The sequence below is a fragment of the Rhynchophorus ferrugineus genome, unplaced genomic scaffold (genome assembly GCF_030347505.1).
Source record: "Rhynchophorus ferrugineus isolate W39M unplaced genomic scaffold, kcgeb_rfMv2 rfM9, whole genome shotgun sequence".
Taxonomy (NCBI): domain Eukaryota; kingdom Metazoa; phylum Arthropoda; class Insecta; order Coleoptera; family Curculionidae; genus Rhynchophorus; species Rhynchophorus ferrugineus.
The window spans coordinates 15280282-15307630 of NW_027472588.1; the positions used below are offsets into that span (position 1 = coordinate 15280282).

Sequence of the window (27349 nt, forward strand, 5' to 3'; positions counted from 1 at the left end):
ATAACGATCCATTTATAGAAAAATGTACAGCTTGGACAGCAGAACCAATTTAATAACATATAGAATATGTCAACATTATATAATATATTAATTAGTATAGTATAGTATATATATATTAGTATATAAGTATACAATAAACATTAGTATATAAATATTAGATTTAAATAAAAATCATAAAAATAAGTTTATTAAGATATTATGGCGAAGGTAATTTTTTAATTAATATAAATATATATTTTACGATTTATATAAGTGTTTGTTAACGTTTCCTTTTCCATTATGCTCCAATCCTCCATTAATTATAATTATAATAACACAATTATTAAGATATATTAAGCAGTATAAAATATAAGTGCTAAGCTAATTAGGCTGTTTTTAACATTTTGTTAAAATAAAAATTATCTCCTGGGTTTTTCTTATTATTTTAAAAATGTTTAACTTGAAACGATTTTAAAGTACCATACAAGTACTATAAAAATATTGGCTGAAGTAAAAAAAATACAATTAACCTAAATATGTATAATTATCCTATCCTAAGCTCTATAACAGAACAAAATAAGTTATAAAAAAAATTTTCAAAAAATTTATTTATAAAAAAACCTTTTTAAAACTATCTATATAAATAATCAAAAATTTAGTCTGAACATGTTTACATATTCTTAAACAATATGTCTCAATGAAAAGTTTTCTAACAAATGTAATATTATGATAAGATAATTATCCAAAAAAATATCGAGAGGATATGGTGATAAAATATAAAGATTCCTATAAAAAGGTGTGCGTTTATATTGAAAATTACAACATTGGTAGTTTTAAAAGAAGACTTTGCAGGTAACCACTATAATAATAAAATTATTATTTCTATGACTCAAAGACAACACTATAGTCATTACCATTAAACATACAATATTGATCAATATATAACAAACTAACAATTTCTTCCTAGACAAAATGAAGACAGTCATAATTTTGGCGTGTGCCATTCTGATGGCAACTGCTTCTGAAGAATTGTGGGATCAGTTTAAAGTATGTATAAGTTATAAAGCTGTTGTTAATGACTCATATTTAACATACATTTTAAGATCAAGCATGGCAAAACCTATACTACTGAGGAAGAGCACAGTCTCCGCTATAAAATATTTACCCAAAACCTGGCTGATATTGAAGAACACAACAAACAATATGAACAAGGATTAGTTTCATGGTATAAGGCTGTAAATCAGTTCAGTGACATGACACCTGAAGAATTCAAGGCAACTTTAACTCTGACTGAATTTAACCAGACTGGAAAAGCTCCCTTACATGTAGTCAACAAAGTTAATATACCCGATAGCATTGACTGGAGACAATATGGCGTCGTTACTGGCGTCAAAAATCAAGGAAATTGTGGATCATGCTGGAGTTTTAGTGCTGTAAGTTTGTTAAAATAATATTATTTATTTTTCTTAGAGCTAGTAGGCTAGTTAGGTATGAGTTAACTAAATATAAAAGTGATTTTTTCAATACTAAAATATTTCCTAATGAAATAACTTGCAACCTAAATTATGTTAATTTATTTTACATATTAATCATGACATTATGGCGAAGGTAACTTATTCTGAATAAAAAGACATATATTTTTTTACTGAAACCTATCAACAATATATAATGTACTTATGTTAATATTTTTTTAAGATATACTGGAATTGACTAAAAATTAAGTTAACTTGCTCAATATAAAAGTGTTTTTTGAAGAGATTGTCCTGAAATTGATTGAATTTACACATTGTTTTAAACACAGTGTAAATTGAAATACTTCCTGATCAAATTGATTATATTCCAATTATCATGTAATCTGAATTACTTTTACTGAACTTTTAATTTGAAATTAAACATGATTTTATATATGAACCTACCAATAATTACTATCTAAATATCGTATAATATAAATAGGATATCCGAAATTTAAAGGATATTTTTACATAATCTACAATAGATATCAATTATTTAAAATTGTTCTATTATGGCGTAGAATATTTAATTTTAAATTAAAATATATACAATTTTATGTTTCAAAGTATCCTCAATACAAAACTTATTTAAATATAATGGTTTATAGACTGGAACCCTTGAAGGAATATACGCTCGCCAAAGAGGACAACTGATATCCTTCAGTGAACAAAACCTCATTGATTGCGCTACTGAAAGTAGTGGATATAGCTGCATGGGTTGTAATGGAGGTGTAATCCAGAGCGCTCTTGATTATGTGAGAGATCATGGTATCACAACAGAGGACAGATATTCATACCAAGGGAATCAGGGTAGCTGCAACGTTGGTGATATATATCTGAGAACATCCGGTTACACTGGTATTGGCTATAAAGATGAAAATGCTTTGAAAGACGCCGTTGGGTCTGTTGGTCCAGTATCAGTAGCTGTAAATGCTGACCCGTTGCAGAGTTATGGCGGTGGAGTCCTAAATGTCCAATGTTCCGACTCAATCAACCATGGTGTTTTAGCTGTAGGATATGGTCAGCAAGATGGTCTTAACTATTGGCTGGTCAAAAATTCTTGGGGAGATGGTTGGGGTGAATCAGGATATTACAAAATGGCAATTGGAAGTAATATGTGCGGAATAGCTAATCAAGCATGTTATCCAAACTTGTAAACATTGTAAACATAATTCAAAATAATATATTAAGTAAATATACCTTTATTCAAATTATATATGTGATTTTATTAATAAATTATTGTTTTCAAATTTTGTTTGTCTAAAACTCATAACTACTTCTGAAGCACTCAATACACCAATAAATTGTTATGAATTATATGGATATTGGCATACAGGAGAAAGATATATTATGAACACCATGCAATAAGGCATATCTTGTTAATGTAAATAATGCGACACTTATATATTGGTCAGTTTACTTGCCAAGTCTTGTAGGTTATAGTTCAGTATATTACAAATTTTATTTTTTGATTATTAAAACACGCGATCGGTGAAATATATGATCTCCCAGACTCGTAAAGATAGGAAATAGTTGATGGTCCATTGACGAGAGCGTCTGTGACGAAAGCAGCTGAATTGTTTAATATTTCACGACCGCGTGTATCTACAGTAACGACAACATACACAAAACATAATAAAACATTATCAGCGAAGAGGGATAGCGGGTGGAACCCAAAGGTGTGTCAAACCCCCCGGGTTTGTGACCAACACAAAGCGGAACTCCACAAAGCATTCACGTAAGGACTGCCATTGTGGGAGCCTTTATAACAAAAGCTAACGCTAAACTGCTAAAAAAATGGTGCAACGGTCATAAAACCTGAGGTCTTAATAAGTGGAAGAATGTAACCGCTGAATCGTAGTTTACACGCTCAGGCTTACGCACCTAAAACCTCTAAAGATGCCTACGATCCGGACTACTTATCTTTTACTATCAATCATGGGGGAGGTTCCGTTATAATTTGAGCGGTAATATTATTACAGCGATGAATATCTTCATATTCTTAATGATGAAGTTCTTAATACATACAAACACTGCTATATTCCAAGATGATAATACACCCATACTCACAACCAAAAAGGTTCAGCCGTGACTTGAGGAAAATCAAAATATCACGAAACAAAATCCATGGCCGGCACAGTGACCAGAACTCAACAAAATTAAACCATTGTGGAAAGTTTTAGAGCGAAGAATGGGGTGTAGATCTCATTATTCTTTCTTGGAGAATAGTATAACATTCCGTTAAAAACTATTCAGACGCTCTACGAATGTATTTCGCAAAGAAATGCACCTGTTATAAAGCAAATAGTGATAAATAAATAAATATTCTGCTTCTGTCCGGTGTTTATATTTTTGTGCCTAACCACCGCATGTCAAATCTGATTTTTTCAATTGTTCATTGTAACTCAGGAATTGTTCAGGGTGCTCTGAAATACGTCCAAGACCAAGACCAAGACATAAGTTTGAGGCACTTTCAAAATCTCCGATTATAAGAGCATCGCATGCAAGGACGAGAAAGATTTTTTTTTTGTAAAGTTTACGTTGTTAATTATCATTGCAAATTACCTTAATAGTAATTAAGTAATTTTAATATACACATATATACAAACAACTAAGTGTGAATTAATTTTACTATGAATTCTTAGAACCGATTTTGTAGAATCGATTTGGTGAAGGTATTTGGACAATTAAAACACTGGATTCAACTGAGCCGCCCTCTATTTATTTCTACAAACAGCTCTGTCAAAGCCCCAACATAGAATGAATCAAGATGGCGGGATCTTCATCCTGTTCGGATGTCTTTAACACGAGCATGCGCCGTAGCGTTCATTATAATTTACAGGAATATATTTTAATATCGACTTATGCAACCATATATGCATGAGGACCTCACATGTAGGCGCATCCACCCAATTATTTATATATCTAACAGAATACAAAATATGATAAAATGATGAAGAGAATAATGACGGTAAATATGTATCAATATATCTGCGTACATTATAAGAAAATCAGCTATATATATTTATATAATTGGCGTAAAATAAAATTATTGTTATTAAAACCTTACGTCTAATAAACCAATATAATTTAAGAAAACGTAAGTACCCTTTTATAGAAATATTTACAGTTTGGAAAACAGAACAAATTTAATAATATAATATAGAATGTGTAAACATTATGTAGTATATAAATAATATAGTATGTAAATAATAAATGAAATTTATAAATTATTATAAGAATAATAATTATTATAAGAATACTAGCTGACCCGACAGACTTCGTCCTGTCAAAAAGATTTGTAATGTGGCAGTTTTTGTGCCTACGTATTTTAAAAAATTCTCCTGAACAGAACCATCACCCTGGTGATAGGGCGTTGTGAATAAAAAATAATTAAATAAAACATATATAAGGATTGAAAAGTAAGTAATCGCTTTATTGTTAATCATGTGAATCATAATTATTATTATTATTATCATTATATTGCTTTGTGGTATACGATGTTTTTTGTTTGATTACCTGGCGCATAGATAAACAAATCTGATGGTTTTCCAACACGGGAACAGGCAACATACAATTGACCATGTGAGAAACATGGGTTTTCTAGATTAATACCACAAACACTTAATGATTGCCCCTGGGACTTGTTTATAGTCATAGCAAAAGCAAGCCGTCAACATGTCTATAGGAAATTTGCCATTACCAATGTCAATGAGTTGTTTAGAGAATATGTTTCCAGATTGGTCATTTTGCAACTCGACACGCATATTCTTGCTTAAATGAAGTACTTTAACATGTTTCCACAAATTGGAGGACTTTAGACATGCATTGAGTTCATCAGCTGGCGTTGATCGTGGAATCACTGGCAATGTTTGACGAAAATCTCCTGCTAATAAAATCATTGCACCACCAAATCGGTTATTATTGCTACGTAGATCTTTTAAGGTTCTGTCTAAAGCCTCCAAAGATTTTTTATGTGCCATCGTGCATTCATCCCAAACAATCAATTTACATTGCTGCAAAACCTTTGCCATTGCAGAGTTCTTCGAAACGTTGCAGGTTGGAGTTTCATTGCTTTGCATATTTAATGGCAATTTTAGTGCTGAATGGGCTGTTCGACCACCTTCAAGCAAAGTTGCTGCGATTCCCGACGAAGCGAGTGCAAGTGCAATTTTATTTTGTGAGCGAATTGTTGCTAATATTAATGAAATAAAAAAAGTTATTCCTGTACCACCAGGTGCATCTAAGAAATAAATCCCTCCAGTTTCATCATTTGTTACTTTCATAAGAGTTTCAAATACATACTTCTGTTGTTCATTTAACAGTGGAAGATTTGTTTGAATTAATTCTTTCAAAGCGTTGAGATCATACAGTCTTTCTCGATGCAACTCTTGGTTAAAAGCGTCATGCATTGGACGATTGGGCGCGGTCAGGCCTAATTGAATTAATAGTTTGTTTGACATTATCAAGCACATGTCCTCAATTGAAATCAATGCTTCATTGTAAATTTCTTCACTGATTTGTATATTTGGATTTCCCATTCTATTCCGTATTTGATACAAAATATCATCACACATATAATCTTTGTACTTGATCCACAAATCAATTGGGTTTGATGGGAAGCATGTAGATATGATTATAGAAAACAATGTTCGTACTTGATGAGCGTGTGATGATATTACAGCATCATTGAGAGTTTGATCCCAATGAGCGTTATTTTCAAGCAATTGCAAACGTTGACAGGCTTCTCTGTAGGATCCACACAATTCATCATCAACATTTCCTAACTATTAGAATGATGTTGGGCCACGTACATTGACTAATAGCAGTCGTAAATAAAAACATTCATCATTGCTTGGATGTACTGAATAAATCCGGCCAATCGCATCGGTGGAATATACATCTGTATATCCTGGAACTGGTTTTCCTTGTTTCCGTCGTATAAATCTCCTTGAGGATTGATTCCAGGTATAATATTTTGGCATTTCAGAATATAGCAATGTTTGTGCGAAATCATCGTTTTGGCATGTCTCAAAAAAACTGGTTAATGTAGTAGATGGTGGCTGAGCAGCTCTTTGTACTGCGTTCTGTGCTGTAAAATACACTCTTTGTCCATTTTCTAAATGCACAGCTAAGTGAACAACAGAAGGGTGTCTCTCATGAATAGGAAAAGAAAATATTCGCCAAACTGCTTCATTACTACTGACATAGCGGCCCATTTGGTATTGGGTAACTTCATCATTAGAATTCTCTGCACCAATTCCAATCACAGCCATATCACTCCCTTTGGTTACATATTTGCAAATGTATTTAATCGATTTCACTGAATGGCAAGATTCAACGTTGATGTGTGCTTTGAATGTCTTTGATAAAATGGGTGAATATGGAACAATCCAACGATTATCTATTTCAATATCTTGTTAATTTAATTTGACAATTGTTGATTTTCTATTGTCTGCTGTCGATCTGCGACGATACAATGGATAACCGTCATTACCAGTAATTGTTTCCGATATTAATGTCCGTGGATATCGTTTTGAACATTTACCATCCATCATACACGGTGAATTTTGATTAAGAGTTCCACAGGGACCATGTATCATGTTTTTGATAACTACCTCATGCAATCCAGGATCTACTTGTACATTAGGGATTTCAGCTGATATCACTGCATCAACTTCATTTGGCCTTATCTTTTCAACCAACCAAATCAAAATGTGTGCATGTGGCAATCCTCGTTTCTGCCACTCCACAGAATACATCCAGCAGCGTGTCTCACCAAACACATTATGTTTTACGATGAAATTCATTAAAGATTTCAACTTTTGTCTAAAGACTCTGGCTGTAATATCATGACGATCAATGGATGATTTCCCAGGTAATAACTCCTGCTTAATTTCTATCCATTGCGGATTGCATGTAAATGTGATGAACAAATCTGCTGTACCATAATGACGAACATACGACATGGCATCTTGAGCATATTCGTGCATATGCCGAGGGCTTCCGATGTATGTTGCTGGAAGAATAGTCATCCGACCGACATTCTGTGCATTTCCATCAGTATTAATCGCATCTCGAAGGTGAATATACTCTTCAGATCGGAGTTTGGTTTGATTCAACCTGATGAATGTTAATCTCTCCGTTTCAATTTTAACATACATGTCATCAACATATTTGTGATATAATCGCCGACATTTCAATATGTGATTATCTTCATTTTCCCGAATCATTAGGCGGTATGAATAATAGTTCATTGAACTGACTTTTTTGTTGGTTTCAGAACCTGTAAATAGATTTTGTTTTAATAACATTTAAATATAAAATTAAAATACGTAATATAGTGACTGAGATATTATCGCCATAGCTAAACTAATATTTTAGTTACCTGTAATGGGATTTATCATTTTTATTGAGAAATCGTAGCCATCTTCACCTTGCCAAAATATAATGGGATATTGCAGTGCATCATATGAGCGGTGTGTTTCCTTTATACGTTGTAATTGATCATTCCGACGATGTAAAACAATATCACGGGATTCCAAGTTTTCTCCAACTACAACGACAGCAACTTCATCAATAGTTGGTGCATTAAAACGTCTTGTATGTTGACCTGCAGGTGTTTTATCAGCTCTGGTTACAATTTTGTGATTATCGGATGGCATCAGATCCAGGGCAGTTTTAAACAATATAATCAATTGATTGTGTTGATGAAATAAAGTTTGTAATTGTTCTACAATAGACCTTTTTACTAAATTGTTATGTGCACAACGCAGATCAATTTCTTGTAGTGAATTGCCCATAAAATAAATTTGCAGGAATTTGTTGTCGCTATCTGACACTGGTAACAGTGAACCTGCTCTGTGATATATTTGCCCTTGTATCTGTAAATAAAAAAAATATTATGGTGTGGTATAAATTAATGGATTGTCAATGATCAAACTTAAATAATATTTGATCTTAAAAAGTATATATTTAGTTTTAACTAATATCTATCAAATATAAAATATAATAAAAGTGTCACTGAAACTGAATCACCATATAATATGATGACTAAGTGATATATTTCGTAATGATTAAGAAATTGAAGATTAGTAACACATCTTAACTTTGGTGACAGAAAATTTTGTTCGCTAAAATAATTATGAGTAACTGCTATAATACATACCTTGAAAGTTGGCATAAAATTTTCCCGAACTGCATTTGTTGCCCCAAATGAAGTCATTTGAAAGCAATTGTTATATTGTTGAATATGTGTCAAAAAGTGTATAGAATCTGTTCCTATTCCTGAAACCAATGAGTACAATGGTTCTGGTGGTGGATCCAATTGTATCAATTTCACTTTACCATTTGCGCAACACAATCCATTGGCTTCGTTTTTGTATTTTAATGCCTTACAGTGTGAGCAAACCAAGTTCATAGAACCAATAACAACACATTGGTAGTTACTGTAGTCAATTGACACATCGTAACTGAAAGCAGCTGGATTCAAACTTGCGCGATTATTAGTTGAATGTCGCGCTCGCGCTTCACGCGTTTGTGATATCCGAATTCTTTCACGTTCATTTCCGTCGTCACGTTCTTGTGCAGTACGATTAGATCGGTAATTAGCTTGGTTTATAGCATTTCTGGTTCTTCTACCTAAATTGCTTCGTCTTATAGGAGGCATATCAAATATAAATTATTTTTTCACTAATCACGAACTAAACAAACACTAACTAACTAAACACTCTGCACAAAACACGATATACGAATTTGTTTCGTGTATCACTTGACAATTCATCTGTCATCTGTCAAAAGTCATCTGTAACAGACAACTTTTTTTTTTAAATTTGATATGACTTGAACTCAAATCCTTTTAAGCCGTACGAATTGTTTTATTTATTTAAAATTTGAATTAAATTTTAAACAAATAAAAAATTTTAAATAAATAAAACAATTCGTACGGATTAAAAGGATTTGAGTTCAAGTCATATCAAATTTAAAAAAAAAAAGTTGTCTGTTACAGATGACTTTTGACAGATGACAGATGAATTGTCAACTGATACACGAAACAAATTCAAACAAAAAGGGCTATTTTTAGGGTTTTTTCAGCAATAATTCTAATTTTTCTCGCCGTAAAAACCATCCCTGAACTTCAACGAACATTTTAAAAAAAGATTTGGCCAAATTGGTCCAGGCGTTGTTGAGTTATGCGCTTAGGAACATATTTTGCGATTCATTTTTATATATAAGATAAAAATGTCTGAATATAATGACATTATGGCGTAGGGAAAATTCTAAAATAATATAACTATAATGTAGTTTAGGGTTTATATTAATTTATTAAAGGTATATGTGTTTATTAATGTTTGTTGGTCCCTTATTTTCTAATCCTGCATTAATTATATTTAAAATAATATAATTATTAAGATATATTAAACAGATAAAAAAATAAAAGTGCTAAGCTAATTTGGCTGTTTTTAACATTTTGTTAAAATAACAATAATCTCCAGGGTTTTTCATATCCTTTTAAAAATATCTAACTTGAAATGATTTCGAAGTACCATACAAGTACTATAAAGATTTTGGTTGTATTAAAAAAATATACAATTAACCCAAATATATGTCATTATCTTATCCTAAGCACTATAAGAGAACAAAATACATTATTATAAAAAAAATTATCAACAATTTTATTTATAAAAAAACCTTTTTAAAACTATCTATGTAAATAATCAAAAATTTAGTCTGAAGATGTTTACGTATTTTTAAACAATATGTCTCAATGAAAAGTTTTCTTTCAAATATAATATTATGATAAGATAATTATCCAAAAAAATATGGAGTGGACATGCTGATAAAATATAAAGATTCCTATAAAAAGGTGTGCGTTTATATTGAAAATTACCACATTGATAGTTTTAAAAGAAGACTTTGCTGGTAAGCACTCTATTAATAAATTTATTATTTCTATAACTCAAAGACAACACTGTAGTCATTACCACTAAACATATATAATTAATCAACATATAATAAAATAAAAATTTCCTACTAGACAAAATGAAGACACTCATAATTTTGACGTGTGCCATTTTGATGGCAACTGCTTCTGAAGAATTATGGACTCAGTTTAAAGTATGTATTACCTATAAAGCTGTTGTTTATGACTCATATTTAACATGCATTTTAAGATCAAGCATGGCAAAACCTATGGTACTGAGGAAGAGCACAGTCTCCGCTATAAAATATTTACCCAAAACCTGGCTGATATTGAAGAACACAACAAACAATATGAACAAGGATTAGTTTCATGGTATAAGGCTGTAAATCAGTTCAGTGACATGACACCTGAAGAATTCAAGGCAACTTTAACTCTGACTGAATTTAACCAGACTGGAAAAGCTCCCTTACATGTAGCCAACAAAGTTAATATACCCGATAGCATTGACTGGAGACAATATGGCGTCGTTACTGGCGTCAAAAATCAAGGAAATTGTGGATCATGCTGGAGTTTTAGTGCTGTAAGTTTGTTAAAATAATATTATTTATTTTGCTTAGAACTAGTAGGCTAATTAGATATGAGTTAACTAAATATAAAAGTGATTTTTTCAATACTAAAATATTTCCTAATGAAATAACTTGCAACCTAAATTATGTTAATTTATTTTACATATTAATCATGACATTATGGCGAAGGTAACTTATTCTGAATAAAAAGACATATATTTTTTTACTGAAACCTATCAACAATATATAATGTACTTATGTTAATATTTTTTTAAGATATACTGGAATTGACTAAAAATTAAGTTAACTTGCTCAATATAAAAGTGTTTTTTGAAGAGATTGTCCTGAAATTGATTGAATTTACACATTGTTTTAAACACAGTGTAAATTGAAATACTTCCTGATCAAATTGATTATATTCCAATTATCATGTAATCTGAATTACTTTTACTGAACTTTTAATTTGAAATTAAACATGAATTTATATATGAACCTACCAATAATTACTATCTAAATATCGTATAATATAAATAGGATATCCGAAATTTAAAGGATATTTTTACATAATCTACAATAGATATCAATTATTTAAAATTGTTCTATTATGGCGTAGAATATTTAATTTTAAATTAAAATATATACAATTTTATGTTTCAAAGTATCCTCAATACAAAACTTATTTAAATATAATGGTTTATAGACTGGAACCCTTGAAGGAATATACGCTCGCCAAAGAGGACAACTGATATCCTTCAGTGAACAAAACCTCATTGATTGCGCTACTGAAAGTAGTGGATATAGCTGCATGGGTTGTAATGGAGGTGTAATCCAGAGCGCTCTTGATTATGTGAGAGATCATGGTATCACAACAGAGGACAGATATTCATACCAAGGGAATCAGGGTAGCTGCAACGTTGGTGATATATATCTGAGAACATCCGGTTACACTGGTATTGGCTATAAAGATGAAAATGCTTTGAAAGACGCCGTTGGGTCTGTTGGTCCAGTATCAGTAGCTGTAAATGCTGACCCGTTGCAGAGTTATGGCGGTGGAGTCCTAAATGTCCAATGTTCCGACTCAATCAACCATGGTGTTTTAGCTGTAGGATATGGTCAGCAAGATGGTCTTAACTATTGGCTGGTCAAAAATTCTTGGGGAGATGGTTGGGGTGAATCAGGATATTACAAAATGGCAATTGGAAGTAATATGTGCGGAATAGCTAATCAAGCATGTTATCCAAACTTGTAAACATTGTGAACATAATTCAAAATAATATATTAAGTAAATATACCTTTATTCAAATTATATATGTGATTTTATTAATAAATTATTGTTTTCAAATTTTGTTTGTCTAAAACTCATAACTACTTCTGAAGCACTCAATACACCAATAAATTGTTATGAATTATATGGATATTGGCATACAGGAGAAAGATATATTATGAACACCATGCAATAAGGCATATCTTGTTAATGTAAATAATGCGACACTTATATATTGGTCAGTTTACTTGCCAAGTCTTGTAGGTTATAGTTCAGTATATTACAAATTTTATTTTTTGATTATTAAAACACGCGATCGGTGAAATATATGATCTCCCAGACTCGTAAAGATAGGAAATAGTTGATGGTCCATTGACGAGAGCGTCTGTGACGAAAGCAGCTGAATTGTTTAATATTTCACGATCGCGTGTATCTACAGTAACGACAACATACACAAAACATAATAAAACATTATCAGCGAAGAGGGATAGCGGGTGGAACCCAAAGGTGTGTCAAACCCCCCGGGTTTGTGACCAACACAAAGCGGAACTCCACAAAGCATTCACGTAAGGACTGCCATTGTGGGAGCCTTTATAACAAAAGCTAACGCTAAACTGCTAAAAAAATGGTGCAACGGTCATAAAACCTGAGGTCTTAATAAGTGGAAGAATGTAACCGCTGAATCGTAGTTTACACGCTCAGGCTTACGCACCTAAAACCTCTAAAGATGCCTACGATCCGGACTACTTATCTTTTACTATCAATCATGGGGGAGGTTCCGTTATAATTTGAGCGGTAATATTATTACAGCGATGAATATCTTCATATTCTTAATGATGAAGTTCTTAATACATACAAACACTGCTATATTCCAAGATGATAATACACCCATACTCACAACCAAAAAGGTTCAGCCGTGACTTGAGGAAAATCAAAATATCACGAAACAAAATCCATGGCCGGCACAGTGACCAGAACTCAACAAAATTAAACCATTGTGGAAAGTTTTAGAGCGAAGAATGGGGTGTAGATCTCATTATTCTTTCTTGGAGAATAGTATAACATTCCGTTAAAAACTATTCAGACGCTCTACGAATGTATTTCGCAAAGAAATGCACCTGTTATAAAGCAAATAGTGATAAATAAATAAATATTCTGCTTCTGTCCGGTGTTTATATTTTTGTGCCTAACCACCGCATGTCAAATCTGATTTTTTCAATTGTTCATTGTAACTCAGGAATTGTTCAGGGTGCTCTGAAATACGTCCAAGACCAAGACCAAGACATAAGTTTGAGGCACTTTCAAAATCTCCGATTATAAGAGCATCGCATGCAAGGACGAGAAAGATTTTTTTTTTGTAAAGTTTACGTTGTTAATTATCATTGCAAATTACCTTAATAGTAATTAAGTAATTTTAATATACACATATATACAAACAACTAAGTGTGAATTAATTTTACTATGAATTCTTAGAACCGATTTTGTAGAATCGATTTGGTGAAGGTATTTGGACAATTAAAACACTGGATTCAACTGAGCCGCCCTCTATTTATTTCTACAAACAGCTCTGTCAAAGCCCCAACATAGAATGAATCAAGATGGCGGGATCTTCATCCTGTTCGGATGTCTTTAACACGAGCATGCGCCGTAGCGTTCATTATAATTTACAGGAATATATTTTAATATCGACTTATGCAACCATATATGCATGAGGACCTCACATGTAGGCGCATCCACCCAATTATTTATATATCTAACAGAATACAAAATATGATAAAATGATGAAGAGAATAATGACGGTAAATATGTATCAATATATCTGCGTACATTATAAGAAAATCAGCTATATATATTTATATAATTGGCGTAAAATAAAATTATTGTTATTAAAACCTTACGTCTAATAAACCAATATAATTTAAGAAAACGTAAGTACCCTTTTATAGAAATATTTACAGTTTGGAAAACAGAACAAATTTAATAATATAATATAGAATGTGTAAACATTATGTAGTATATAAATAATATAGTATGTAAATAATAAATGAAATTTATAAATTATTATAAGAATAATAATTATTATAAGAATACTAGCTGACCCGACAGACTTCGTCCTGTCAAAAAGATTTGTAATGTGGCAGTTTTTGTGCCTACGTATTTTAAAAAATTCTCCTGAACAGAACCATCACCCTGGTGATAGGGCGTTGTGAATAAAAAATAATTAAATAAAACATATATAAGGATTGAAAAGTAAGTAATCGCTTTATTGTTAATCATGTGAATCATAATTATTATTATTATTATCATTATATTGCTTTGTGGTATACGATGTTTTTTGTTTGATTACCTGGCGCATAGATAAACAAATCTGATGGTTTTCCAACACGGGAACAGGCAACATACAATTGACCATGTGAGAAACATGGGTTTTCTAGATTAATACCACAAACACTTAATGATTGCCCCTGGGACTTGTTTATAGTCATAGCAAAAGCAAGCCGTCAACATGTCTATAGGAAATTTGCCATTACCAATGTCAATGAGTTGTTTAGAGAATATGTTTCCAGATTGGTCATTTTGCAACTCGACACGCATATTCTTGCTTAAATGAAGTACTTTAACATGTTTCCACAAATTGGAGGACTTTAGACATGCATTGAGTTCATCAGCTGGCGTTGATCGTGGAATCACTGGCAATGTTTGACGAAAATCTCCTGCTAATAAAATCATTGCACCACCAAATCGGTTATTATTGCTACGTAGATCTTTTAAGGTTCTGTCTAAAGCCTCCAAAGATTTTTTATGTGCCATCGTGCATTCATCCCAAACAATCAATTTACATTGCTGCAAAACCTTTGCCATTGCAGAGTTCTTCGAAACGTTGCAGGTTGGAGTTTCATTGCTTTGCATATTTAATGGCAATTTTAGTGCTGAATGGGCTGTTCGACCACCTTCAAGCAAAGTTGCTGCGATTCCCGACGAAGCGAGTGCAAGTGCAATTTTATTTTGTGAGCGAATTGTTGCTAATATTAATGAAATAAAAAAAGTTATTCCTGTACCACCAGGTGCATCTAAGAAATAAATCCCTCCAGTTTCATCATTTGTTACTTTCATAAGAGTTTCAAATACATACTTCTGTTGTTCATTTAACAGTGGAAGATTTGTTTGAATTAATTCTTTCAAAGCGTTGAGATCATACAGTCTTTCTCGATGCAACTCTTGGTTAAAAGCGTCATGCATTGGACGATTGGGCGCGGTCAGGCCTAATTGAATTAATAGTTTGTTTGACATTATCAAGCACATGTCCTCAATTGAAATCAATGCTTCATTGTAAATTTCTTCACTGATTTGTATATTTGGATTTCCCATTCTATTCCGTATTTGATACAAAATATCATCACACATATAATCTTTGTACTTGATCCACAAATCAATTGGGTTTGATGGGAAGCATGTAGATATGATTATAGAAAACAATGTTCGTACTTGATGAGCGTGTGATGATATTACAGCATCATTGAGAGTTTGATCCCAATGAGCGTTATTTTCAAGCAATTGCAAACGTTGACAGGCTTCTCTGTAGGATCCACACAATTCATCATCAACATTTCCTAACTATTAGAATGATGTTGGGCCACGTACATTGACTAATAGCAGTCGTAAATAAAAACATTCATCATTGCTTGGATGTACTGAATAAATCCGGCCAATCGCATCGGTGGAATATACATCTGTATATCCTGGAACTGGTTTTCCTTGTTTCCGTCGTATAAATCTCCTTGAGGATTGATTCCAGGTATAATATTTTGGCATTTCAGAATATAGCAATGTTTGTGCGAAATCATCGTTTTGGCATGTCTCAAAAAAACTGGTTAATGTAGTAGATGGTGGCTGAGCAGCTCTTTGTACTGCGTTCTGTGCTGTAAAATACACTCTTTGTCCATTTTCTAAATGCACAGCTAAGTGAACAACAGAAGGGTGTCTCTCATGAATAGGAAAAGAAAATATTCGCCAAACTGCTTCATTACTACTGACATAGCGGCCCATTTGGTATTGGGTAACTTCATCATTAGAATTCTCTGCACCAATTCCAATCACAGCCATATCACTCCCTTTGGTTACATATTTGCAAATGTATTTAATCGATTTCACTGAATGGCAAGATTCAACGTTGATGTGTGCTTTGAATGTCTTTGATAAAATGGGTGAATATGGAACAATCCAACGATTATCTATTTCAATATCTTGTTAATTTAATTTGACAATTGTTGATTTTCTATTGTCTGCTGTCGATCTGCGACGATACAATGGATAACCGTCATTACCAGTAATTGTTTCCGATATTAATGTCCGTGGATATCGTTTTGAACATTTACCATCCATCATACACGGTGAATTTTGATTAAGAGTTCCACAGGGACCATGTATCATGTTTTTGATAACTACCTCATGCAATCCAGGATCTACTTGTACATTAGGGATTTCAGCTGATATCACTGCATCAACTTCATTTGGCCTTATCTTTTCAACCAACCAAATCAAAATGTGTGCATGTGGCAATCCTCGTTTCTGCCACTCCACAGAATACATCCAGCAGCGTGTCTCACCAAACACATTATGTTTTACGATGAAATTCATTAAAGATTTCAACTTTTGTCTAAAGACTCTGGCTGTAATATCATGACGATCAATGGATGATTTCCCAGGTAATAACTCCTGCTTAATTTCTATCCATTGCGGATTGCATGTAAATGTGATGAACAAATCTGCTGTACCATAATGACGAACATACGACATGGCATCTTGAGCATATTCGTGCATATGCCGAGGGCTTCCGATGTATGTTGCTGGAAGAATAGTCATCCGACCGACATTCTGTGCATTTCCATCAGTATTAATCGCATCTCGAAGGTGAATATACTCTTCAGATCGGAGTTTGGTTTGATTCAACCTGATGAATGTTAATCTCTCCGTTTCAATTTTAACATACATGTCATCAACATATTTGTGATATAATCGCCGACATTTCAATATGTGATTATCTTCATTTTCCCGAATCATTAGGCGGTATGAATAATAGTTCATTGAACTGACTTTTTTGTTGGTTTCAGAACCTGTAAATAGATTTTGTTTTAATAACATTTAAATATAAAATTAAAATACGTAATATAGTGACTGAGATATTATCGCCATAGCTAAACTAATATTTTAGTTACCTGTAATGGGATTTATCATTTTTATTGAGAAATCGTAGCCATCTTCACCTTGCCAAAATATAATGGGATATTGCAGTGCATCATATGAGCGGTGTGTTTCCTTTATACGTTGTAATTGATCATTCCGACGATGTAAAACAATATCACGGGATTCCAAGTTTTCTCCAACTACAACGACAGCAACTTCATCAATAGTTGGTGCATTAAAACGTCTTGTATGTTGACCTGCAGGTGTTTTATCAGCTCTGGTTACAATTTTGTGATTATCGGATGGCATCAGATCCAGGGCAGTTTTAAACAATATAATCAATTGATTGTGTTGATGAAATAAAGTTTGTAATTGTTCTACAATAGACCTTTTTACTAAATTGTTATGTGCACAACGCAGATCAATTTCTTGTAGTGAATTGCCCATAAAATAAATTTGCAGGAATTTGTTGTCGCTATCTGACACTGGTAACAGTGAACCTGCTCTGTGATATATTTGCCCTTGTATCTGTAAATAAAAAAAATATTATGGTGTGGTATAAATTAATGGATTGTCAATGATCAAACTTAAATAATATTTGATCTTAAAAAGTATATATTTAGTTTTAACTAATATCTATCAAATATAAAATATAATAAAAGTGTCACTGAAACTGAATCACCATATAATATGATGACTAAGTGATATATTTCGTAATGATTAAGAAATTGAAGATTAGTAACACATCTTAACTTTGGTGACAGAAAATTTTGTTCGCTAAAATAATTATGAGTAACTGCTATAATACATACCTTGAAAGTTGGCATAAAATTTTCCCGAACTGCATTTGTTGCCCCAAATGAAGTCATTTGAAAGCAATTGTTATATTGTTGAATATGTGTCAAAAAGTGTATAGAATCTGTTCCTATTCCTGAAACCAATGAGTACAATGGTTCTGGTGGTGGATCCAATTGTATCAATTTCACTTTACCATTTGCGCAACACAATCCATTGGCTTCGTTTTTGTATTTTAATGCCTTACAGTGTGAGCAAACCAAGTTCATAGAACCAATAACAACACATTGGTAGTTACTGTAGTCAATTGACACATCGTAACTGAAAGCAGCTGGATTCAAACTTGCGCGATTATTAGTTGAATGTCGCGCTCGCGCTTCACGCGTTTGTGATATCCGAATTCTTTCACGTTCATTTCCGTCGTCACGTTCTTGTGCAGTACGATTAGATCGGTAATTAGCTTGGTTTATAGCATTTCTGGTTCTTCTACCTAAATTGCTTCGTCTTATAGGAGGCATATCAAATATAAATTATTTTTTCACTAATCACGAACTAAACAAACACTAACTAACTAAACACTCTGCACAAAACACGATATACGAATTTGTTTCGTGTATCACTTGACAATTCATCTGTCATCTGTCAAAAGTCATCTGTAACAGACAACTTTTTTTTTAAATTTGATATGACTTGAACTCAAATCCTTTTAAGCCGTACGAATTGTTTTATTTATTTAAAATTTGAATTAAATTTTAAACAAATAAAAAATTTTAAATAAATAAAACAATTCGTACGGATTAAAAGGATTTGAGTTCAAGTCATATCAAATTTAAAAAAAAAAAGTTGTCTGTTACAGATGACTTTTGACAGATGACAGATGAATTGTCAACTGATACACGAAACAAATTCAAACAAAAAGGGCTATTTTTAGGGTTTTTTTAGCAATAATTCTAATTTTTCTCGCCGTAAAAACCATCCCTGAACTTCAACGAACATTTTAAAAAAAGATTTGGCCAAATTGGTCCAGGCGTTGTTGAGTTATGCGCTTAGGAACATATTTTGCGATTCATTTTTATATATAAGATAAAAATGTCTGAATATAATGACATTATGGCGTAGGGAAAATTCTAAAATAATATAACTATAATGTAGTTTAGGGTTTATATTAATTTATTAAAGGTATATGTGTTTATTAATGTTTGTTGGTCCCTTATTTTCTAATCCTGCATTAATTATATTTAAAATAATATAATTATTAAGATATATTAAACAGATAAAAAAATAAAAGTGCTAAGCTAATTTGGCTGTTTTTAACATTTTGTTAAAATAACAATAATCTCCAGGGTTTTTCATATCCTTTTAAAAATATCTAACTTGAAATGATTTCGAAGTACCATACAAGTACTATAAAGATTTTGGTTGTATTAAAAAAATATACAATTAACCCAAATATATGTCATTATCTTATCCTAAGCACTATAAGAGAACAAAATACATTATTATAAAAAAATTATCAACAATTTTATTTATAAAAAAACCTTTTTAAAACTATCTATGTAAATAATCAAAAATTTAGTCTGAAGATGTTTACGTATTTTTAAACAATATGTCTCAATGAAAAGTTTTCTTTCAAATATAATATTATGATAAGATAATTATCCAAAAAAATATGGAGTGGACATGCTGATAAAATATAAAGATTCCTATAAAAAGGTGTGCGTTTATATTGAAAATTACCACATTGATAGTTTTAAAAGAAGACTTTGCTGGTAAGCACTCTATTAATAAATTTATTATTTCTATAACTCAAAGACAACACTGTAGTCATTACCACTAAACATATATAATTAATCAACATATAATAAAATAAAAATTTCCTACTAGACAAAATGAAGACACTCATAATTTTGACGTGTGCCATTTTGATGGCAACTGCTTCTGAAGAATTATGGACTCAGTTTAAAGTATGTATTACCTATAAAGCTGTTGTTTATGACTCATATTTAACATGCATTTTAAGATCAAGCATGGCAAAACCTATGGTACTGAGGAAGAGCACAGTCTCCGCTATAAAATATTTACCCAAAACCTGGCTGATATTGAAGAACACAACAAACAATATGAACAAGGATTAGTTTCATGGTATAAGGCTGTAAATCAGTTCAGTGACATGACACCTGAAGAATTCAAGGCAACTTTAACTCTGACTGAATTTAACCAGACTGGAAAAGCTCCCTTACATGTAGCCAACAAAGTTAATATACCCGATAGCATTGACTGGAGACAATATGGCGTCGTTACTGGCGTCAAAAATCAAGGAAATTGTGGATCATGCTGGAGTTTTAGTGCTGTAAGTTTGTTAAAATAATATTATTTATTTTGCTTAGAACTAGTAGGCTAATTAGATATGAGTTAACTAAATATAAAAGTGATTTTTTCAATACTAAAATATTTCCTAATGAAATAACTTGCAACCTAAATTATGTTAATTTATTTTACATATTAATCATGACATTATGGCGAAGGTAACTTATTCTGAATAAAAAGACATATATTTTTTTACTGAAACCTATCAACAATATATAATGTACTTATGTTAATATTTTTTTAAGATATACTGGAATTGACTAAAAATTAAGTTAACTTGCTCAATATAAAAGTGTTTTTTGAAGAGATTGTCCTGAAATTGATTGAATTTACACATTGTTTTAAACACAGTGTAAATTGAAATACTTCCTGATCAAATTGATTATATTCCAATTATCATGTAATCTGAATTACTTTTACTGAACTTTTAATTTGAAATTAAACATGAATTTATATATGAACCTACCAATAATTACTATCTAAATATCGTATAATATAAATAGGATATCCGAAATTTAAAGGATATTTTTACATAATCTACAATAGATATCAATTATTTAAAATTGTTCTATTATGGCGTAGAATATTTAATTTTAAATTAAAATATATACAATTTTATGTTTCAAAGTATCCTCAATACAAAACTTATTTAAATATAATGGTTTATAGACTGGAACCCTTGAAGGAATATACGCTCGCCAAAGAGGACAACTGATATCCTTCAGTGAACAAAACCTCATTGATTGCGCTACTGAAAGTAGTGGATATAGCTGCATGGGTTGTAATGGAGGTGTAATCCAGAGCGCTCTTGATTATGTGAGAGATCATGGTATCACAACAGAGGACAGATATTCATACCAAGGGAATCAGGGTAGCTGCAACGTTGGTGATATATATCTGAGAACATCCGGTTACACTGGTATTGGCTATAAAGATGAAAATGCTTTGAAAGACGCCGTTGGGTCTGTTGGTCCAGTATCAGTAGCTGTAAATGCTGACCCGTTGCAGAGTTATGGCGGTGGAGTCCTAAATGTCCAATGTTCCGACTCAATCAACCATGGTGTTTTAGCTGTAGGATATGGTCAGCAAGATGGTCTTAACTATTGGCTGGTCAAAAATTCTTGGGGAGATGGTTGGGGTGAATCAGGATATTACAAAATGGCAATTGGAAGTAATATGTGCGGAATAGCTAATCAAGCATGTTATCCAAACTTGTAAACATTGTGAACATAATTCAAAATAATATATTAAGTAAATATACCTTTATTCAAATTATATATGTGATTTTATTAATAAATTATTGTTTTCAAATTTTGTTTGTCTAAAACTCATAACTACTTCTGAAGCACTCAATACACCAATAAATTGTTATGAATTATATGGATATTGGCATACAGGAGAAAGATATATTATGAACACCATGCAATAAGGCTTATCTTGTTAATGTAAATAATGCGACACTTATATATTGGTCAGTTTACTTGCCAAGTCTTGTAGGTTATAGTTCAGTATATTACAAATTTTATTTTTTGATTATTAAAACACGCGATCGGTGAAATATATGATCTCCCAGACTCGTAAAGATAGGAAATAGTTGATGGTCCATTGACGAGAGCGTCTGTGACGAAAGCAGCTGAATTGTTTAATATTTCACGATCGCGTGTATCTACAGTAACGACAACATACACAAAACATAATAAAACATTATCAGCGAAGAGGGATAGCGGGTGGAACCCAAAGGTGTGTCAAACCCCCCGGGTTTGTGACCAACACAAAGCGGAACTCCACAAAGCATTCACGTAAGGACTGCCATTGTGGGAGCCTTTATAACAAAAGCTAACGCTAAACTGCTAAAAAAATGGTGCAACGGTCATAAAACCTGAGGTCTTAATAAGTGGAAGAATGTAACCGCTGAATCGTAGTTTACACGCTCAGGCTTACGCACCTAAAACCTCTAAAGATGCCTACGATCCGGACTACTTATCTTTTACTATCAATCATGGGGGAGGTTCCGTTATAATTTGAGCGGTAATATTATTACAGCGATGAATATCTTCATATTCTTAATGATGAAGTTCTTAATACATACAAACACTGCTATATTCCAAGATGATAATACACCCATACTCACAACCAAAAAGGTTCAGCCGTGACTTGAGGAAAATCAAAATATCACGAAACAAAATCCATGGCCGGCACAGTGACCAGAACTCAACAAAATTAAACCATTGTGGAAAGTTTTAGAGCGAAGAATGGGGTGTAGATCTCATTATTCTTTCTTGGAGAATAGTATAACATTCCGTTAAAAACTATTCAGACGCTCTACGAATGTATTTCGCAAAGAAATGCACCTGTTATAAAGCAAATAGTGATAAATAAATAAATATTCTGCTTCTGTCCGGTGTTTATATTTTTGTGCCTAACCACCGCATGTCAAATCTGATTTTTTCAATTGTTCATTGTAACTCAGGAATTGTTCAGGGTGCTCTGAAATACGTCCAAGACCAAGACCAAGACATAAGTTTGAGGCACTTTCAAAATCTCCGATTATAAGAGCATCGCATGCAAGGACGAGAAAGATTTTTTTTTTGTAAAGTTTACGTTGTTAATTATCATTGCAAATTACCTTAATAGTAATTAAGTAATTTTAATATACACATATATACAAACAACTAAGTGTGAATTAATTTTACTATGAATTCTTAGAACCGATTTTGTAGAATCGATTTGGTGAAGGTATTTGGACAATTAAAACACTGGATTCAACTGAGCCGCCCTCTATTTATTTCTACAAACAGCTCTGTCAAAGCCCCAACATAGAATGAATCAAGATGGCGGGATCTTCATCCTGTTCGGATGTCTTTAACACGAGCATGCGCCGTAGCGTTCATTATAATTTACAGGAATATATTTTAATATCGACTTATGCAACCATATATGCATGAGGACCTCACATGTAGGCGCATCCACCCAATTATTTATATATCTAACAGAATACAAAATATGATAAAATGATGAAGAGAATAATGACGGTAAATATGTATCAATATATCTGCGTACATTATAAGAAAATCAGCTATATATATTTATATAATTGGCGTAAAATAAAATTATTGTTATTAAAACCTTACGTCTAATAAACAAATATAATTTAAGAAAACGTAAGTACCCTTTTATAGAAATATTTACAGTTTGGAAAACAGAACAAATTTAATAATATAATATAGAATGTGTAAACATTATGTAGTATATAAATAATATAGTATGTAAATAATAAATGAAATTTATAAATTATTATAAGAATAATAATTATTATAAGAATATAAAAATGTCTGAATATAATGACATTATGGCGTAGGGAAAATTCTAAAATAATATAACTATAATGTAGTTTAGGGTTTATATTAATTTATTAAAGGTATATGTGTTTATTAATGTTTGTTGGTCCCTTATTTTCTGATCCTGCATTAATTATATTTAAAATAATATAATTATTAAGATATATTAAACAGATAAAAAAATAAAAGTGCTAAGCTAATTTGGCTGTTTTTAACATTTTGTTAAAATAACAATAATCTCCAGGGTTTTTCATATCCTTTTAAAAATATCTAACTTGAAATGATTTCGAAGTACCATACAAGTACTATAAAGATTTTGGTTGTATTAAAAAAATATACAATTAACCCAAATATATGTCATTATCTTATCCTAAGCACTATAAGAGAACAAAATACATTATTATAAAAAAAATTATCAACAATTTTATTTATAAAAAAACCTTTTTAAAACTATCTATGTAAATAATCAAAAATTTAGTCTGAAGATGTTTACGTATTTTTAAACAATATGTCTCAATGAAAAGTTTTCTTTCAAATATAATATTATGATAAGATAATTATCCAAAAAAATATGGAGTGGACATGCTGATAAAATATAAAGATTCCTATAAAAAGGTGTGCGTTTATATTGAAAATTACCACATTGATAGTTTTAAAAGAAGACTTTGCTGGTAAGCACTCTATTAATAAATTTATTATTTCTATAACTCAAAGACAACACTGTAGTCATTACCACTAAACATATATAATTAATCAACATATAATAAAATAAAAATTTCATACTAGACAAAATGAAGACACTCATAATTTTGACGTGTGCCATTTTGATGGCAACTGCTTCTGAAGAATTATGGACTCAGTTTAAAGTATGTATTACTTATAAAGCTGTTGTTTATGACTCATATTTAACATGCATTTTAAGATCAAGCATGGCAAAACCTATGCTACTGAGGAAGAGCACAGTCTCCGCTATAAAATATTTACCCAAAACCTGGCTGATATTGAAGAACACAACAAACAATATGAACAAGGATTAGTTTCATGGTATAAGGCTGTAAATCAGTTCAGTGACATGACACCTGAAGAATTCAAGGCAACTTTAACTCTGACTGAATTTAACCAGACTGGAAAAGCTCCCTTACATGTAGCCAACAAAGTTAATATACCCGATAGCATTGACTGGAGACAATATGGCGTCGTTACTGGCGTCAAAAATCAAGGAAATTGTGGATCATGCTGGAGTTTTAGTGCTGTAAGTTTGTTAAAATAATATTATTTATTTTGCTTAGAACTAGTAGGCTAATTAGATATGAGTTAACTAAATATAAAAGTGATTTTTTCAATACTAAAATATTTCCTAATGAAATAACTTGCAATCTAAATTATTTTAATTAATATTACATATTAATCTTGACGACATTATGGCGAAGGTACTTAATTCTGAATAAAAAGACATATATTTTTTCACTGAAACCTATTAAGATATACTGGAATTGACTAAAAATTAAGTTAACTTGCTCAATATAAAAGTGTTTTTTGAAGAGATTGTCTTGAAACTGATTGAATTTACACATTGTTTTAAACACAGTGTAAATTGAAATACTTCCTGATCAAATTGATTATATTCCAAATATCATGTAATCTGAATTACTTTTACTGAACTTTTAATTTGAAATTAAACATGATTTTATATATGAACCTACCAATAATTTACTTTCTAAATATCGTATAATATAAATAGGATATCCGAAATTTAAAGGATATTTTTACATAATCCACAATAGATATCAATTATTGTTTCATTATGGCGAAGGATATTTAATTTTAAATTAAAATATATACAATTATATGTTTCAAAGTATCCTCAATACAAAACTTATTTAAATATAATTGTTTAATTAGACTGGAACCCTTGAAGGCATATACGCTCGCCAAAGAGGACAACTGATATCCTTCAGTGAACAAAACCTCATTGATTGCGCTACTGAAAGTAGTGGATATAGCTGCATGGGTTGTAATGGAGGTGTAATCCAGAGCGCTCTTGATTACGTGAGAGATCATGGTATCACAACAGAGGACAGATATTCATACCAAGGGAATCAGGGTAGCTGCAACGTTGGTGATATATATCTGAGAACCTCCGGTTACACTGGTATTGGCTATAAAGATGAAAATGCTTTGAAAGACGCCGTTGGGTCTGTTGGTCCAGTATCAGTAGCTGTAAATGCTGACCCGTTGCAGAGTTATGGCGGTGGAGTCCTAAATGTCCAATGTTCCGATTCAATCAACCATGGTGTTTTAGCTGTAGGATATGGTCAGCAAGATGGTCTTAACTATTGGCTGGTCAAAAATTCTTGGGGAGATGGTTGGGGTGAATCAGGATATTACAAAATGGCAATTGGAAGTAATATGTGCGGAATAGCTAATCAAGCTTGTTATCCAAACTTGTAAACATTGTGGATATAATTTAAAATCATATATTTAGTAAATATACATTTATTCAAATTACATATGTGATTTTATTAATTAAAAAATAATGTTTGTTTTCACAAAAAATTTCTAAAACCCATAACTACTTCAAATTTACCATAAATTTTATTTACTGCTGCTACAGATTAAAAATATTTATATTCAAAGGGAAACATGCCTAATATTACCAAATTAAAACGGTCGTAGCTATGCGGTGTTGCCATTTATGAAAGGAAGTTTCGTAGGTGGGTGTTTTGGTAACATTTTGGGAATATACTGTGCATTTTGCTTTCTGTTTTTAGTGGAAAAAGGTGCGCTTTTTCGAGTGCAAAAGCAAAATTTTGTTAATCAAATTATTACTTAATCAGTCTTTATTTTTTTGATGACAGGATGTATACTGTTATATAACCCACAAGGTTTATATATGGATAAGGACAGAAATAATTACCATAAATGCCAACATTATTGTTGTTATGTTTCTTTGGATCAATTCTAAAGACGCTACGCTTTTCTTATTCAATTTATTCTATTGTCCTTTGTGCCATCCTAGTTGAGTTTCATCAAATGGTAGGTTGTTCATAGAGTGTTCCAGTTTTCTCTTTCTAATTTCCCTTTATTATTTATTAAATCCTCATTTATTATGTTCATGTTATAGAGATTTTTAAAATTAGGCCCAAGGTATATTATTGGAGGGGATTTTAATGTTAAACATACAGCCTGGGGTTCACGATTAATAACACTTGGAAAAGGAAACTAATTATTCGCAGCAATAAATATTACTAAATGTAACTATTATTCTGGGAGCAAACCCACTCACTAGCCCACCGACAGTAAAAAAAAGTATCAGACCTACCGGACTTTTATATCTCGAAAGGCATCATTTGATGTGAAGTATCATTTGATCACACTCCAGTATTGTTCTAGGTGCGAAAGCAGGAGATTCTTTATTAACA

At 31.7% G+C, this 27349-nt stretch overlaps 4 protein-coding genes across 4 annotated transcripts; 2 read left to right on the top strand and 2 right to left on the bottom strand.

The window, feature by feature from the left end:
• The first annotated feature begins 775 nt into the window (after window positions 1-775).
• Window positions 776-2704, top strand: LOC143202085 (cathepsin L-like). Its single transcript, XM_076413360.1, has 4 exons — window positions 776-831; window positions 947-1026; window positions 1083-1412; window positions 2099-2704. The coding sequence occupies exons 2-4, from the start codon at window positions 952-954 to the stop codon at window positions 2645-2647; spliced, it is 954 nt and encodes a 317-aa protein (XP_076269475.1). The 5' UTR covers window positions 776-831; window positions 947-951; the 3' UTR covers window positions 2648-2704.
• Window positions 2705-6781: 4077 nt separating this feature from the next.
• Window positions 6782-9294, bottom strand: LOC143202087 (uncharacterized). Its single transcript, XM_076413363.1, has 4 exons — window positions 8838-9294; window positions 8659-8777; window positions 7879-8374; window positions 6782-7776 (listed from the first exon to the last, which is right to left on the bottom strand). The coding sequence occupies exons 1-4, from the start codon at window positions 9157-9159 to the stop codon at window positions 6911-6913; spliced, it is 1803 nt and encodes a 600-aa protein (XP_076269478.1). The 5' UTR covers window positions 9160-9294; the 3' UTR covers window positions 6782-6910.
• A 1039-nt stretch (window positions 9295-10333) lies between these two features.
• On the top strand, window positions 10334-26435 carry LOC143203144 (uncharacterized). The gene is made up of 12 exons (XM_076415281.1): window positions 10334-10412; window positions 10528-10607; window positions 10664-10993; window positions 11680-12224; window positions 19915-19991; window positions 20107-20186; window positions 20243-20572; window positions 21259-21803; window positions 24522-24598; window positions 24714-24793; window positions 24850-25179; window positions 25830-26435. The coding sequence occupies exons 2-12, from the start codon at window positions 10533-10535 to the stop codon at window positions 26376-26378; spliced, it is 3018 nt and encodes a 1005-aa protein (XP_076271396.1). The 5' UTR covers window positions 10334-10412; window positions 10528-10532; the 3' UTR covers window positions 26379-26435.
• Window positions 16363-18819, bottom strand: LOC143202089 (uncharacterized). Its single transcript, XM_076413364.1, has 4 exons — window positions 18419-18819; window positions 18240-18358; window positions 17460-17955; window positions 16363-17357 (listed from the first exon to the last, which is right to left on the bottom strand). Exons 1-4 carry the CDS (start codon window positions 18738-18740, stop codon window positions 16492-16494), a joined length of 1803 nt encoding a protein of 600 aa, XP_076269479.1. The 5' UTR covers window positions 18741-18819; the 3' UTR covers window positions 16363-16491.
• Window positions 26436-27349: the final 914 nt, after the last annotated feature.

Coding starts and splice junctions, on each gene's coding strand:
- LOC143202089 (XM_076413364.1), bottom strand. CDS start 18,740: ATGCCTCCTATAAGACGAAGCAATTTAGGTAGAAGAACCAGAAATGCT. Junction 17,956..18,239: donor ATTTTATGCCAACTTTCAAG/GTATGTATTATA, acceptor TTTTATTTACAG/ATACAAGGGCAAATATATCA. Junction 17,358..17,459: donor AATGATAAATCCCATTACAG/GTAACTAAAATA, acceptor ATCTATTTACAG/GTTCTGAAACCAACAAAAAA.
- LOC143202087 (XM_076413363.1), bottom strand. CDS start 9,159: ATGCCTCCTATAAGACGAAGCAATTTAGGTAGAAGAACCAGAAATGCT. Junction 8,778..8,837: donor TGGATTGTGTTGCGCAAATG/GTAAAGTGAAAT, acceptor CATTGGTTTCAG/GAATAGGAACAGATTCTATA. Junction 7,777..7,878: donor AATGATAAATCCCATTACAG/GTAACTAAAATA, acceptor ATCTATTTACAG/GTTCTGAAACCAACAAAAAA.
- LOC143203144 (XM_076415281.1), top strand. CDS start 10,533: ATGAAGACACTCATAATTTTGACGTGTGCCATTTTGATGGCAACTGCT. Junction 10,608..10,663: donor AATTATGGACTCAGTTTAAA/GTATGTATTACC, acceptor ATGCATTTTAAG/ATCAAGCATGGCAAAACCTA. Junction 21,804..24,521: donor CAAGCATGTTATCCAAACTT/GTAAACATTGTG, acceptor ATGCTGATAAAA/TATAAAGATTCCTATAAAAA.
- LOC143202085 (XM_076413360.1), top strand. CDS start 952: ATGAAGACAGTCATAATTTTGGCGTGTGCCATTCTGATGGCAACTGCT. Junction 1,027..1,082: donor AATTGTGGGATCAGTTTAAA/GTATGTATAAGT, acceptor ATACATTTTAAG/ATCAAGCATGGCAAAACCTA. Junction 1,413..2,098: donor CATGCTGGAGTTTTAGTGCT/GTAAGTTTGTTA, acceptor AATGGTTTATAG/ACTGGAACCCTTGAAGGAAT.